This window comes from Diplotaxodon limnothrissa, linkage group LG6 (genome assembly GCF_057381915.1).
Source record: "Diplotaxodon limnothrissa isolate DT_005_m linkage group LG6, D_limnothrissa_male_GT1.1, whole genome shotgun sequence".
NCBI lineage: Eukaryota > Metazoa > Chordata > Actinopteri > Cichliformes > Cichlidae > Diplotaxodon > Diplotaxodon limnothrissa.
Window position 1 is genome coordinate 34,343,806 of NC_140601.1, and position 15,082 is coordinate 34,358,887.

The 15,082-nt window shown below is 39.3% G+C and overlaps 3 protein-coding genes across 4 annotated transcripts; 1 reads left to right on the forward strand and 2 right to left on the reverse strand.

Moving 5' to 3' along the window:
- Nucleotides 1-3,474: 3,474 nt before the first annotated feature.
- On the forward strand, nucleotides 3,475-8,636 carry LOC146631013 (uncharacterized). Of its 2 annotated transcripts, none has more exons than XM_085356267.1 (7): nucleotides 3,475-3,508; nucleotides 4,355-4,458; nucleotides 4,545-5,296; nucleotides 5,721-6,252; nucleotides 7,087-7,226; nucleotides 7,527-7,631; nucleotides 8,558-8,636. In XM_085356267.1, the coding sequence occupies exons 1-7, from the start codon at nucleotides 3,475-3,477 to the stop codon at nucleotides 8,634-8,636; spliced, it is 1,746 nt and encodes a 581-aa protein (XP_085212393.1). The 2 variants fall into 2 exon arrangements, with proteins under 2 accessions (XP_085212393.1, XP_085212394.1); XM_085356268.1 differs by having other exon boundaries at nucleotides 5,730-6,252.
- Nucleotides 8,637-9,614: 978 nt separating this feature from the next.
- nanos3 (nanos homolog 3) lies at nucleotides 9,615-10,277 on the reverse strand. Its single transcript, XM_085356269.1, has one exon. The coding sequence runs from the start codon at nucleotides 10,275-10,277 to the stop codon at nucleotides 9,615-9,617; it is 663 nt and encodes a 220-aa protein (XP_085212395.1).
- A 1,154-nt stretch (nucleotides 10,278-11,431) lies between these two features.
- On the reverse strand, nucleotides 11,432-14,268 carry LOC146631015 (afadin- and alpha-actinin-binding protein). The gene is made up of 12 exons (XM_085356270.1): nucleotides 14,220-14,268; nucleotides 13,983-14,083; nucleotides 13,840-13,908; nucleotides 13,629-13,752; nucleotides 13,466-13,544; nucleotides 13,253-13,373; nucleotides 12,746-12,890; nucleotides 12,531-12,634; nucleotides 12,283-12,444; nucleotides 11,963-12,077; nucleotides 11,719-11,887; nucleotides 11,432-11,528 (listed from the first exon to the last, which is right to left on the reverse strand). The coding sequence occupies exons 1-12, from the start codon at nucleotides 14,266-14,268 to the stop codon at nucleotides 11,432-11,434; spliced, it is 1,335 nt and encodes a 444-aa protein (XP_085212396.1).
- Nucleotides 14,269-15,082: the final 814 nt, after the last annotated feature.

The window sequence follows — 15,082 nt, forward strand, 5'->3', positions numbered from 1 at the left end:
TGTGTATACCTCGATGAGGTACATCCATTAACATCTTTGTATATTTATTTATAACTCAAATATTCTAGGATTCATTTGAACTGGAAGCCTTATTTGCTTACTCAACATATTTTAAAACTGTTGAATTGTTGTTCATGTGTTGTTTAACAGCATGCTAATCAGAAAGAGTCTAAACCAAATATATTACTATATGTTGATGGAACAAAATAAATATTTAAAAGTTAATTATTTCCTACCTGCCACGTTTTCTTCATTGTCCTTTCAGAATTTATCATAAATTTATGTTATTTAAGAAAAGGTTATGAAGGATGACATTATAACAATTCACTGCACTAGCATGAGCGTTAGTCTGCTTTCTTTGTAAATACATAGCACACTTGATAATAATAATAATAATATACTGCTATTTGTTCTTTTGCATGACATAGGCAGAAACCTTTCTGTTGTGTATGTAAAAACAATCTGCTACTAAATTAGAACATCAATACTGGGAAGGTTACATTAAAACAAGTTACTGTGTATCATGTATCCCTGTATACATCCTTGTGCTGCTCACTCAGAGATCAGATTATAAATTACATCTACAGTCATCCCAGTGGCATCCTACTATCTTTCTTATTGCTGCTTACAAGTATTTCTTTTTTCAAGCTAATGTTTAAAAGTGAATATGTGATTATTTATGTATGTATTTTGGTAATAACTCTTAATTCTTATCATTGTAGTTTTTATGGCTATATTTGGATAGCTTTATCTAACTTGTTATCTTTATGTACGTCAGAGCTGATTCACTGATGGAGGAGTTTTGTGGAACAAGAGCAGAGTAACACCAGCAGCAAACTGTCTACCACAGATAGAGATGAGTCACTTTAACCTGAGAAATTAGATAGGGAGAAAACATAGCATCAAAGAACCACTGATATTATTGTAATGGTCCTCTAACCTCAAAGTGCCTATCAACAGCCAAAATGGGAAGCATATGAGCCAATCAGAGAAGAGCTTTCGGACAGTTTGAGCTGCGTGTTGGTATACATGTACTCAATATTGTTTCTCTTGCATCCATGAGGGGAATTAGCATGATGTTTGCTCAACACTTTGTGGGAGGAGCTAGATGTTAACCACGTTGATGCTCTGGCTAAAACCGTAAATGAAGCCGTAAATGATATTTCAAATTATTATTTGCATCAGGACATCTTGTTATTTTTAATTAGAAAGTATTATTAAAGTTAATGAAATGTTACAACTGAAAAAAAATAGGAAATATTTCAAATCAAATATGTTCTCAGATTGTTGTTACTCTGTCCATCTCTTTTTGCTCAATAGAACCAGACATGCAACATCCCCGACAAACATCCTGATGAGAGTGGGGTGGATTTTACTCAAGGACAGCTGGATCAGCTCAGCTCAGCTGAAGATAAACCACACGTCTGTGACCAGCGTTGGAAGCTTCAGTCATTTATGCAATTTTAATATTCATCTGTATAGCCTGAGTGAAGAAAAACACGACTCTTGTGATGAGTGTGAAAAGAGTTTTACCCAGTCAACAAATCTGAAGACACGGCATACCCACACAAGAGAGAAACCATGCATCTGTCAGTGTGGGAGGCTTTCAGTGACCCATTAAATTTATGACATAATAAGAATTCCTATCAACGTTGTCCCCGAAGCTACATCAGCATTTCCACAAGGACCACAATCTGAAAATTTCAGAAGCATATATGAAGTCTATGAAGCAATAAAAAGCACTTTGTAAGAATGCTCAGTAGTTCTGATTCACTTTTTCTAATGATAGCATTAAACTCAGGTGGAGTTATGGATTTAAAAAAGAAAAATAACTACTACTCTGTGGGATGCTGGGATGCCACCTGGATAGATTTTTACTATCTTTGAGTTTTTGGTGCTGAGGAGTGAGAGCAGGGGTGAGGCATGCCCCTCACAAAATGGTATGGTCACATCAGTGGAGCTGTGGGCAGAAACTACGGGAGGATAAGCAGGTTCTGATCTTATTTTACTCTTATTTTACTCTCATAAGTACATCACTGACAATATAGTAATATTAAATGAATATTAAATTAAGCAGTACTTCCAAAAAAAAGGGAAAAAAAGTTTACTCCCTACTTTACTTGTACAGTTTCATCACCTGTGAGCCCAACATCAAAAGAGTTTTTTGCTCCTTCATCTAGAGATATTAAACTTTTATGTCAAATCTACTGAGTAGTTCTTAGTAGTATATATTATTAAATGTTATCTTCAAGCACAAACTAGTAACTGTTTTGTTCATCTATGTTTTTGCCACCATCTATTGGTCAATTAGATTTCCTGCAAACCAATTCATATTTTAGAGAAAATCACATATAAGCATTGGTTTAATGTTCAGATGATCAGATTTATTTTGAAATTAGTAGCCAAATCAGGTGGGTGATTTAGAATTTTCAGTCAGGTGCATATTTTTGGATATTGGAAAAAATTTGGAATACCCGGAGAAAAATCCAAAAGAACATAGAGAGAATATTCAAACTCCTCACGGGAAGAAAGAGGATATTAAGAGTGCAGCAGATTGATAAGCAAAAGAGCAGGAAAGGTGAAGAAGAGGTGAGCTTCCAAAATACAAGACAGACGTGAGAGTTAAAAAACAGTAAAAGGGACCATTATGGCACAATGGAAGTAGAAGGCCAGTACTGGTCTTTGTCTCAGAGCTTCTACTTTAAACTGACTTTAAAAACTGAACTAAACATTTTTACTTTTTTTCTTAAGGTTTTACTTCTGTTGCTTAAAAAAATAATTGTGAGACTTTAAGCTTTAGGAAGAAAGTGTTTGACATTCAGTATTCAGTTTACTATAAAATATATAAATTAAATTTTAAAAGGTGCTATTATTGTGCTGTTATCTGTTAGATTGAAAGTCCAGTGTTTTAAGATTCTGGGAACACCACTGCTAACAAAAGCCCTTTACTTCAGGCCTTATTTGAATCCAGATGGATAAGTTATATTAAAAAAATACTTCAATGCAACTTTTGTGAAATGGGGAAAGTGCCACGAAACGTTTTTGTACCAGGCTGGAAACATCTGCGTGTCTTTGAGAACTGAGTTGCTTTTGAAATCAGCTTCAAGTGTTGACGAAACACGTCCATCACTGACGTAAAACGTAAGCACACGGTCCGTGCATCTGGTGGGTGGATGTATGTCCCCGTGGGAAGAAAAAGTCAGCTGAAAAAAGTCGTCACTTTGTCACAGGAGTTATTTAATCCCCATATTTTTATTACTTAATGTAAGCAGACACATTTAATCGGTGCTCCGATTATCTGTACGTTTTCTCATTGAGTAAGCAAAGTTTACGTTTGTTAGCTAGCTAATACATTTGTTTCGAGAAAAATGTCTTTAACAGTTAGCTGACTCTTTTGCATAACCTTAAGTTAGCTGGCTTATCAGCTGATATATCTTTGATATTTTCACGTCTTTATCTTTCTCGTAGGAGGAGATGGCGAAAGGCAAAACGAAGATCAAGAGCAGTGGTAACAGGAGATGCTACTGACACAGATATTTGCTAATTTAGCCGCCGAATATAAATAATTATAAGATTAATTATGGTTTAAAATAAGTTGATTTTGAAAAAAGTTACGAATTTGATTTCAGTCCATTTAAAGGAGTGTGTTGTGTTGTGCTGTGTCCTGTGACTCCTGTCTTGTGCCAGAGAGTGATTACCAGTATTTAAACTGTTGTAAATGACTTGTTGGCCTATAATCTACCAAACATATCTCAACATATCTCTGATGAATGATAAAAAAAAGTCATTTTTGTCCAGAAAGAACATTTCTGCCACAAAGTAGCAATCAGTTTTTGGCAAAGTGACTTTTATATTTATATTTTATATATATACTTTATTTATTATTATTTATAGACAAAACTCTCATTGACATTAATTTTTTTTTCAAGAGATTCTGGCTAAGAGGGAAGCAGGAAATATAACATCATCTATAATGATATTTTATGTGGAGTAAAAGGACTGGATCGATTATTACTGATTAGGTACAATAATGCAGAGTCACAAAACAACAAGCCATTTCTTTGGATAACTATTTTGTAACTCCTGTTACAGAAGGCTAACACAAGATAAATAGTAATAAAGGAAAAACATTTTGGAATAATCCTACTAATAATACATAAATATATATAAGGTATTATATAGTAATTTTACTTGTCTGGCCTACTTGAGATTAAACTTGCTGTACGTGACTTAAGAACTAAAAAGGGTTTGACTCTCCTCTTTGACATAGCACCAACTAAATGTTAATGGTGAGTATATGTAGTGATTCTTCTCCACAGTATTTGATTAATTGAACGGATTGCTTTGTTTTAAGAAGACTTAGCTCCACCCCAGGCTCGGTCACTCAGGTCTAGAAAGAGGGAATGTCCAAGTGATGACATTTCTCTAACCGATGATGTTCAGGCTCCACATCAACAGGTACTTTAGGTGATTGAAACAGAACCTACATTCACATATCATTAAGACAAGCTGCTTGATTCTCTTTGTCTTTTCTTTAACTTCAGGATGCTGAAGAGTATAACTCAGCAGTAGTTTCCACACCACCACAGTGTCCTCAGTCTCTTGCTCAGGAATGTGCTAAGACTACAAATCAGCAGGAAGCAGATCAAGCCTGTGCCACAAAACAGGAAGAAGATGCAGGCTGCTTTACAAATGTGGAACTTCAAGAGCAAGATGCTAACAATCCCAAAAATGATTCTCAGCTGGAAGACCTTCAAGTACTTTCTGAAAATTTCACCAACAAGAGTGGAACAAATGAGGAGGAAATGGATTTAGATGAATGTAACAGATCATTGTATGACACACGCACAGATCAGCTCAAGGTCTTCTTGCCTATCACCAAAGAACATGTCCAGTCCTGCCCGGTTGCTTTGAATGGAAAGGAGAACTCTGATGTGGAGAGCAATCAACACACTGGCCCAGAAGAACCTACCAACGTGTGCTTGGGTGATGTCACAAAGGGGTCGGTAGCAGGATTGCCAGCCAAGAAAAAGCGAAGGATGGGCATGTGTGGCCTGACAGAGAAGGAGCGGAGTCATTTTTTAATGACACAAAAGCGTGAAAACGGGCAAAACAGAGAGGGTAAAGTGGAGAAACCTATTTGCGAGAACACAGCTGAACCTGTGACTGTGGAAGAAAACACATCTTCACTCCCGTTACCATCCTCACCTCCATCCATCCCAGCAGACGGGCAGAACGGGGAGCCGAGAGAGGAAGAGATAAAGCTTCAGCCTAGTCACTGTAAAGGAGATGAAAGGTAAGTGTAATATTACATTTATTACATTTATTACATTTTTCAGAGTTTTACACTGTTTTAGCAACCAGCAGTGTTGGAAAGGAACATTAACACAACTACTGTTACATTAGTTATATTTTACCTAAAAGAGGTTTCACGTAACAGTTTTGCTCATTTAAAATTTAAACACCATGAACTTCAGTTAATGATTAGTTTTAAATACCTTAATTATCAAAATGGAGTTCAGTTTAGACAGTTTTATTTTCCAGAATTGAAAATCACAGGACAAAGAGAAAAATTAAGATTGCAAAGTGCTGTTTTCATTGCGAGTCAAGATGTTAAATAACCGTTTCAGAAGAGGTTTATAAAAATTCAAATGACTTTTTAAAACTGACTTGTATATGTAAAATACAAGAGATACTAATTTGTCATTTCTTTCTTTGAGAACACACAGAGCAGAAAGTGAAGCCTGTGCTGCTGTCAGTCCTTCAGATGGCTCCACCGCTGGTTTCGATTCCGGCTGCTCAGAGGGAAAAGGTAGTGAGCGTGAAGATGGCATAGTTACTGATTCAGAGCAAGCCGGTGACTTAGATCACATTGCAGAAAAAGAAGCAGGGGAGGATTTGGGCAGCCAAAAACTCCAAGAACTCAAAGTTTGTACCAATGAAATTATGGCTGAAGTACCTAAAAATCAAGAGGAAGCTGGCTTAGCAGAAGCAAACTGCAGCTCTGCCATGTCTTTCTGCACAAGTCAAGATGAGAAGACTGTCCACCTGCAGGCTCTCCTTCTGCAGGTGGACAGTGTTACTGGAACAAGAGATGAGAAGGAGGAAGAGATCAGCGGGAATGTGTTCAGTGGTGATGGAGCTGATAAAAATGTCTCCTGTTCACACACCCAAATGGGAGGATTAAACTGTGGCTCTGTGGAAATCTGTGAGAGCGCAGCTACACCCAGTGTCTCAGAGAGGAAAGACAGTGTAAGTAGTGGCGCTAAAACCTAAAACGGAGGGAAGGAACAGACTGTTATGCAACAGAGTATTATTTTGAGAATAATGTCAAAATGTGGCGATTACAGTTGTTGTTTCAAGTCAAACAACTTCCACAGCTCGTATAAGCTCTACAAAATGCCCTGTGTAGATGAGCTAGGGAAACAGCTTGATCAGCTGCCATTGTTTCCCCTCTGTACTGCATGAGGGCGTAGCCATCCATATCGATATACTGTCCATTGCCAGCTATTTAATTTTGCAAGTATGATTTCACTAACTCATCAGCACAAACCATTTTTTAGAGGTTGTAGCAGCCGTGGCACGTCTATGACCTGAAACAACAATTTTAATCTCCACATTTCAACTTTATTCTTCTTCTATTTTAAGGACTAAAGGACTAAATCTTTCTTCTTATTTTGCCCTTTTGTTCCCCTTAATGATTCATTAATGTAGTTTATAATGTCATCACAGTCTTTCACACTTATGCACCACCAGTAAACGCACTGGGCATTAGTGCTGAAACTCTTAATCAGTTATTGATTAAACTGTCTGTAAAATTATAAGTCATTTATGTTAAAAATATCAAGAACAAATGTTTCAATCTTGTGTGTTTCTAGTATATTTATCTGTGTTGATTTACAGTCAGTTTTCCTTATGTTCTCTTTACTTGTGATGTTAATTTGACAAATTAATGATTTTAATATTTAAAAAACTAAACTATGAAATTAATTAACTGAAAATAAGCCCAACATAAAATAGCTACTTAATTAATATCATGTGGAAAGAGCATTTATTGTTTTTGTTTCTTTGTGTTTATAAATACAGTGTGATCCTGATGAACCTGCTGCTGGTCCGTCAGCTGTTCACGCTGATCGCTCGCAGACACTCTCACTCACTGCTGACTCGTTTGGATCTGGGTGCTTAGATTATGTGTCGGACTCCCAGCTGAACACCATCGTTCTGATGTAAGAAATAAGCGAGGAAATACCAGTATATCCGCTGATACACAAAAGACTGCACACACGAGCAGTCGGATGCTTCAGATGTACAAGTCTCTGTATGTGTATCTTTCAACTCTACTGTGCTAATTTTACTCAATATTCAAGAAACTGTTTTAAAAAAATAGTCTCAAATATAAAAAAAAGACATTTTTAAGAGACAATGCTGTCTTAAAGTTAAAAATGTACTTTGGTCATCTTATGAAATTAACAGACAAGCTTTAACACCTCTATTTTTAAATTATTCCGATGTTTGTGTTTCTGTAGTGAGGATGAGGCGATGCAGAAAGAGGAAGACCCTGATTCCTCAGACTGTGATGAAGATGGTACAGACCTAATCTGCGGACTTATCAGAGAACTCTCCTCTCTAAAGTTAGTACATGCCATTCTTCTTTCAGCTACCAGCGTCTTAGCGTCTCTTCCTATAGGTAACCTTTTGACTTTCACTACCATTAGTCAGTTTAATTGTTTTTATACTCGCCTCCCTGCTGTGATTGGTTGGGGGTAAAGCATGTGTGGTCAACTCTGCCAGCTGTAGATCTCGTCTGGTCAAAGATGAGCAAGCGAAAGTATGTAGATGTGAGAGAGACCGACATTTAAGTGGCAAATTTGCTTGAATAATCCTGCAGCACCTTTAAAGTCCATGACATTTATCTGTTATTACACACCTCTCCCATTCTTTAAACCAGTCACTTAAAAGGCAGTTCTTGCTCTAATTTCTAACTCCAAAATTTCACTAGAGCAACTTTGTAGGTTGCACATGTCCAAAAAAAATGAATGTTTTATCTCCCTTTCTCTTCCAAGCAAGGCAGTTTTCTTCTGATTGGGTGCCCCACACAAAAAAAAAGCCACAGTTGTGTGCCTGAGATGACCAAAGTAGGGCCATCTACTCTCACTGACATTACACAGAGCCAAGATCAGAAAAACAGTAAACCCTGTTGTGCATCGTCGACATGCACAGCGGGTTGAGGATGGTAAAACAGAATCGCTGACAAAATTAAATATAATAGTGGCTTCTCTCAGCTTCCCAGTAGATGCACCTATGGTACAAATTTGAAGATCGTTGGTGATTTGCAGAGAAGTTGACCTCTGACCTTAAGGTCAAAGTCATTTGGATTTGAACTTGTCTGAGATTTTTACTAGATGCTTCTCTGGGATTTATCTTAAAGTTCTACATCGCCTCATTCTTGAGTTCACAAGCTTAGGTGTCCATGACGCTTGTAGCCCACCCGGCAGGTTGACGGATACAGAGTTAAATTGTCATGAATGAAAAATAATGTCCTCCATCTTTCTTCTAGTCGGAGAGTCATGGCTGCTCATCGAGAGCTGGAGAGTCTGCGCCGTAGCAGTAAAAGTTCAAGGAGCTCAACTCGTTAAGAGAGTTGTTTCAGGTTTCTTCAGTCCTTATTTTACTGCTGCCCCAGTGGTTCACTGGTAAAGAACCTGTTTTAAAGTGTTTACTGTTCTGGAGTTAACTGCAGCTCAGTTTTGTTTTGCTTTTTTAGTTTAATGACTCATTCCACTTCTTCCCAAATAAAGATGGATGTTTATTACATGCGTCTTGTCATTGGTGATTTAGTCACATTAATTTGAACATGACTCATTTAAAATGTCAAAAAAAAAAAAAAAAAAAAAAAAAATTCAAAATTGAAAAATGACAACATAGAATGCAAATAAACTTAACCAATTTAGTTATTTATAACTTTTTAGCACACAAGAATATCCACAGAGAAATTTTCAGACTTTTTCCACAAAGGCAGAAGAGTTACAACAGCGTTAACATTTTTAGAAAAGCCACAATTACAGTTTTCAAAATAAAATAATCTATCCTCAAGAACAGAGGCCTACTTGCACACAGAAACAAGAACAAGTCACTCATTTTTAAAAAATTTAAAATGCTGACATGGTCACATAATGCTTTACCTGTTTTAGTAGAGTTATTAATGATGACTGCATCTCTTATAATGTTTGACAGTGTTATAATCCTTCAATGCATGGACAGGAAATCTGAAACGATATCAGCTGGCCACGTTTTAAAAGTATGTAAAAGAAACATACAGTAATTTTTTGAAACATGTCTCCTCCCAAACATAAAATCTGGCAGTCGTTCTTGAAAGTGCCTCTCAAATCCAAACACCAAACAGCTGAGGTATTTTAGGCTGGCAGGACCAGCTGCAAAGAAACTCTAATCAGCTACACAGCAAACGAACCAAAGCATGCAAATGAAAAGCACACAAAAGCAAAACCACACTAGTGCTAAAATAAATACACAAATAGAAAAAATAAAGTCACACTAAACGAAACGAGGGTCCTGCCTTCTGTGTAGTGTCTTATTGTCCCTTGCCACCTGCTGGTTCAGCGTCTGGACTTGGCGTACACGGAGCTGTATGCGCTGTCCACTTTGGGGCAGAAGCGCTTGGTGTGAGCCTTGGCCCCCGTGGCTCCACACAGAGGACACACGTACTGGCGCAGATAGGGACACAAAACATCTCCTTCTTGGTTCTTCAGCCAATGGGATCCGTAGACCAGCTCAGACTCTCCGTTGTGTTTACAAAAGCTGCAGAACATGCGCTCAGGAGTGGGTAAGACTGCCTCAGGTGTTTTGAAACGACTCGTCTTCTTTCGATCTTTTGGCCCCCGGGAGCCCGGCGGGTTTTGCATCACTTTCACATCAATTGCGTTTGGTGCATACGCCACACCATCCACTGGATCCGTGCGAGCAGGGGAACGCATTAGTGCACATTCGCGGGAGCAGGGATCCGGCGCGCTCTCTGCTCCGAGGCCACCTTGGCGAGCTGCGTTATTGCGCACAGATACCATAGCTTGACTCATGTCGTCACACTCCGTGTGATGAGCTTTGGACACAGGCTGGGAGGACTCGGAGACGGTGCTGCGACCCAGGATATCTCGAATTGTATCACACAGTCCCATGTAGTCTCGCCAGGGCTGGAAACTTTTGCTGTCGGACTCCATGACGCGTGGCAGGTGATGAAGGAATCCCCAAACCATTCCGTTCATTCTAGCTCCAGTCCGGCGATGTTTTCGGCCCCTTCGGGAAGATGACCCAGTTTTTTTACTTGAAACAAACACCAGCAGACAAAACAGCTCGCGTTGCGCACAGAATTTACGAGTAGTAATTGAGCACAAGGTGTGACCTCACCAACAGCGCAGCAGCCAGTCACGTGAGCACGTGCCCAACGCGTGCGGCCAATTAAAGTGAATTTCCTCCAAATGTTTGCGCAGCCCTTGTCGAGGGTTAATGGGTACATAGATTTCATTTTCTGTACGTAAACATATTCAACATGCTTCAATGTCAAATTATATATGTCAGTATACAAACTTTTTTATTATTGGAATAAACATTAAAATAAATAAATTCTATTTTATTTCGATAATGACTGAAAAGTCGAAGCGCCAGAAATACATAAATCATTCTATATATGTAGACACCTTCTCAGTGCCCATCTTAGTCCAGTTGAACTACTATTCAGAAATTTTGGATTATACCCCCCCCAAAAAAAAGTTATGAATTTGCTGAGCTTCACTTGATTCAAATAAGTTAAACCAGTGATAAAGGCCAATGGCATCTTAAAGAACCTCATGGTATCACCCTTTAGTTATGCAGCTATAGTCTCAGACTGCTGTGAGACCTCCCATGATGAACTTTCCACCACGCCTTTTCACTCCCATTGTTAATATGCCACTATTGCATGCTAACTTATGTACTCTCTCCTGTTTGAATTTGGTCCCCTTTTGTCGTGCAAAGTCTCTATGCTCCTTTTACCCTTGTGTTGTCCTCGGGATTCCCATATACTTGTTTGCCATTCACCTACGGGTCGTTTTTGACCTGAGGACAACACAAGGGTTTAACAAGTCATAGCAGATGGCTGCCTGACCTGGTCCAGATCCTGGGTCGTCATCCTGTTAAAAGGGAGATCTTCCACTCTGCTGTTGCAAAGTGTTGTTCACAGCAGGGAATTACAGTTCACTAAATTCTTGAGGTTCTCTCTAAAATATAGTGCAAGTCTACTGACAACTTTAGATCACAGCAAACAGCACTGCATCCACATGAAAAAAAAAAAAGAAACAAAAAACAGTGGAGATAAATAAAATTCAATATTTATTGTCAATTCTAAAAAGGGGAAATTGAGTTTCTGTTGAATAAAATTGCATTAAAATGACCAATCTAAATGTGGAGCATGGGGCGTGTGCCCAATCCTGTCTGCTCCAGCGTCCCATGTTTCCAAGTGCTGATCAACATCTCTGGATCTACACAATACAGAAACAAAATTTAAAATAAGCAGCACTTTCATAAAGTCAGGAGGAAAAGAGTTTGCAGTAAATACAGAAGTTGTATCTGTTTTCATGTCACAACCCCCCACCACCCAAAAAATACTTTGTTAAATAATTATTGCATGAAAGGAGTGCAGGAGAGAACTGAAGAGTCATATCAATCCACCTGCAGTTGTATGGTAGATTGAGGGAAGAGTAGAGCTCAGGAGTGCTGGGAGTTTGGACTCTGCCTCTTCCCTGATGTAATCCAGCAACGGCAGCGGTCCCTGACTCAGAGGTTGATGGAGTAAGGGGAAGACAGCCAGATATGTTTGTGGGTCCCAAACCTGACAGACCTGGAGTCAAACATGTGTGTGACTTCAAAGCATTTGACGTAAATTATTTAAACCTATTAAAACGACTTCACTCACTGAGAGCAGTGCTCTCTCTTCTGTTGTTGTTTGGCGCTCCTTTGTTAAACAGAGGTGAGTCACACAGATATTGCTGCTTGAGAAGAGAGGCTCTCTGTTGCTCAAAATCACAGCGCTGCAGACAAGACATTAAAACAAAGCAGAAAAACAAGTTGCATAAGAGAACCACTCGAAAATGTACAATCCTCCAGTGTGATGGTGTCCTGATAAACTATTTTTTTTATTTTTTTTGACAAACCTTATTAGGGAACTATCAGAACTGACAGTAAATGACATTTATATAACCCTTTATAAATGAGTCTGCCTTATTTTCTTCAAACCTCACGGCTCAGTCGAATGGCGGCATCAGTGAACGACTGACGTTCCCTTTCAAAAGTCCTCCTCATATGATGGAACTCTGCCCAGCGCACCTGAAGACGTTCCCACTCTTCCAAAAAGTAGCTATCAGTAAGTTCGGAGGGGATGGGTGAAGCAAGGGTATCCTTCACAAAGAAATGAGGGGAAAAAAGTCTGAGACTAGCAAAAGTTTACAAGACAAAGAATGTTAACTCATATTAGAGGGCAATACCTGCAGCATTTGCTGCTGCAATCTGACAAGATGTTGACTCTCTTTCAGTTCAGCTTCCAGCTGAGCCAGAAGCTTTTCTTGGTCGGTACCAGCAGTAGTCTGACCTGCATGAACACTGTAATTCTTAAAAGTTTTCCAGTCAACACTCGATACAGTCTTCTTTGACCCAACAATATTTCACAGATTGTTTTAAAGTGTGTTTGAAAGAGGTTTACCTTCAAACATGATGCCCGGTAGTAGCCTCTGCACTTTCCTCCAACTCTGAACAACCCCGCCTGTCACATGTTCTCCAAGTGCTTCCTCAGCTTGATCCAACCTTTTATCTCCATCCTGGGCCATATCCATCGACTCTGACAGGGTCTTACATCAAAGTTTAGATTGATTTATTGGGATTGGGAAGAAGACTCTAATGTTAAAAATATTCAAAAGCTTTGAAAGTGTATTTATTATCTTGACATTATTTTAGTAGCTATTCCAGATCTTTAAACTTTACATGGTCTTCATCAGCAAATGTAATTTGTGGTTTAAGGCAGCAGATTTATGAATATATGATCAGTCACTATAAGGTTCATTAGTGTATCATTCCAAATGTTTGCAGCAGCAGGGATTGAAACTCTAAAAGGATCTTGTGGTGGGATTGAGTTTTCATTTGACTGTTTTTGGATCAGTTCATTCAACATAACTTATTCAGCATCTCTGGTGTTAGTTAAGCCTTTGCCCACCTGCTCCATGTCGACTCTGAGTGCATGAAGTAAAGTGGTGAGGCTGTGACGCAGCTTCATCGCCTCCCTGAGCTCTGCTTCTCTTCGCTCCAGCATCAGACGCAGTGCTGCCTCTTCTCGTCTACAAGTTGGAGAGAGCAAGTCAAGATTAGGAAGAGCAATTTGATGAGAGTCCAAGGTCAGAAAATGCATGAAAATAACCAGCTAACGTACTTCGCAGTAGATCTGAATGATTTAATTGGCTGTTCTTTTTTGCCCCGGCTTCCAGGTGGAAAGTTTAGCACCTCTATGGCTGGATAGAAAAATATAACGGGTTGAAAGCTACAGGATGTGAGAAATATTTAAGAGGTAAGCAAACTGCTGGGGTTAATCTCACCTGGTCCTTTCTCTCCATGTCTGTCAGTCATCTGTGACAGTCGCTCCTTCAGTCTGTTGGTCTGCAGTTCTCGCCGTCGCAGCTCCGCTTCCTGCTGGTTACATTGGAGCTGCAGATGGCCGCACTGACAAGTGGAAAGATATAGTTTAGGAATTGGAAATGAATATGAAGGCATTCATTTAGAAAACCCTCACACATGCTTTCATCTTACTTTGACCCGCTCACATCTCAGCATGTCCTGAAGCCTGGCCACATGCTCATCCATCTCTTTTAGCTGCTCCTAGAGGGAAAGAGTTCACCTTGTCTCCTTAATCTGAAACACAAATCTGTGCTCTTAAATTTATTGTAACACACCCTCAGTGAGTCTCCTTGTTCCTCCCTATCAGCCCACCAGGAGGCGCTTTGGGGGTGCGCATTTAGAGGGTTGAGACTGGGATCCCTAAACAGATGAGAGTCTGCAGGAGAAACACAAAAAAGCAAGTAGGTGGAGATAAGGTGAAATATGAATACAAATATGTCTTCTTTTTTTTTAAAAAAATCTGTGGTCTGGTAGCTTAGATAATGTTCTTTCAAGTGAAAGGATGTCATTACCTGAGTACTCCTGTCTGTCATCTTTTCTTTGCACAAACCTGGAAGCCATCTGGCTGCAGTATACGTATAATAGCAAAAGGTAGATGTTTTTACAATTCTAATTGATGTGCACAACATCTAGGAAACGCGGCTATATATAACTTTACAAAGGCTCTCACCTGAGCAGCAAAACCTCCTCAGGTGAGTCCAGCCTGTGTTCACAGGTGATGGCACTTTTGTTAATTATCACTGACAATGATGAATGAGGAGACTGCAGCTTTAGACCGTTATTCAATCAAACTACTTATTATAAAAGAAATTCCACTACTACTTCTCAAATTGTTGCTGTGGAGATTGAACAGCACAAGATTCCTGGGGGTGCATGTGACCGACAACCTCCTCCAGTGTCAAAGCTCACCAGCACCTGCACTTCCTACAGAGGCTAAAAAAGACTCATCCCAACCCATCGGGCTTCACCACTTTCTACAGAGTCACCGCAGAGAGTGTTGCATTCGTCTGCAACATGAGAGTAGCAGTGTCTCAGAAAGAACGGCACTGACAAGATTATCGGGGTCTCACTGCCACCATCTGGGGATCTGGCAAAGGAACGCTGCCCTTCATGGGCAAAAAGGATCGTGACGGTCATCACTCACCCGGTCACTGGCCGTTTTCCCTCCTGCCTTCAGGCAAAAGGTATCGCAGTATAATGTGAATTTACCCAACTGCCATCAGACTGGTAAATTCATAATGTACATCATAAATGGATGTAGTACAATAACCTAAGCACGACTTAGCTTTTTCAGGTTTCTTATATAAATGTAATGTTTTTTGACAGCTGCACTAGAGCATTTTTACATGGTCCCCTTTTTGTTTTTCTGTGTTCA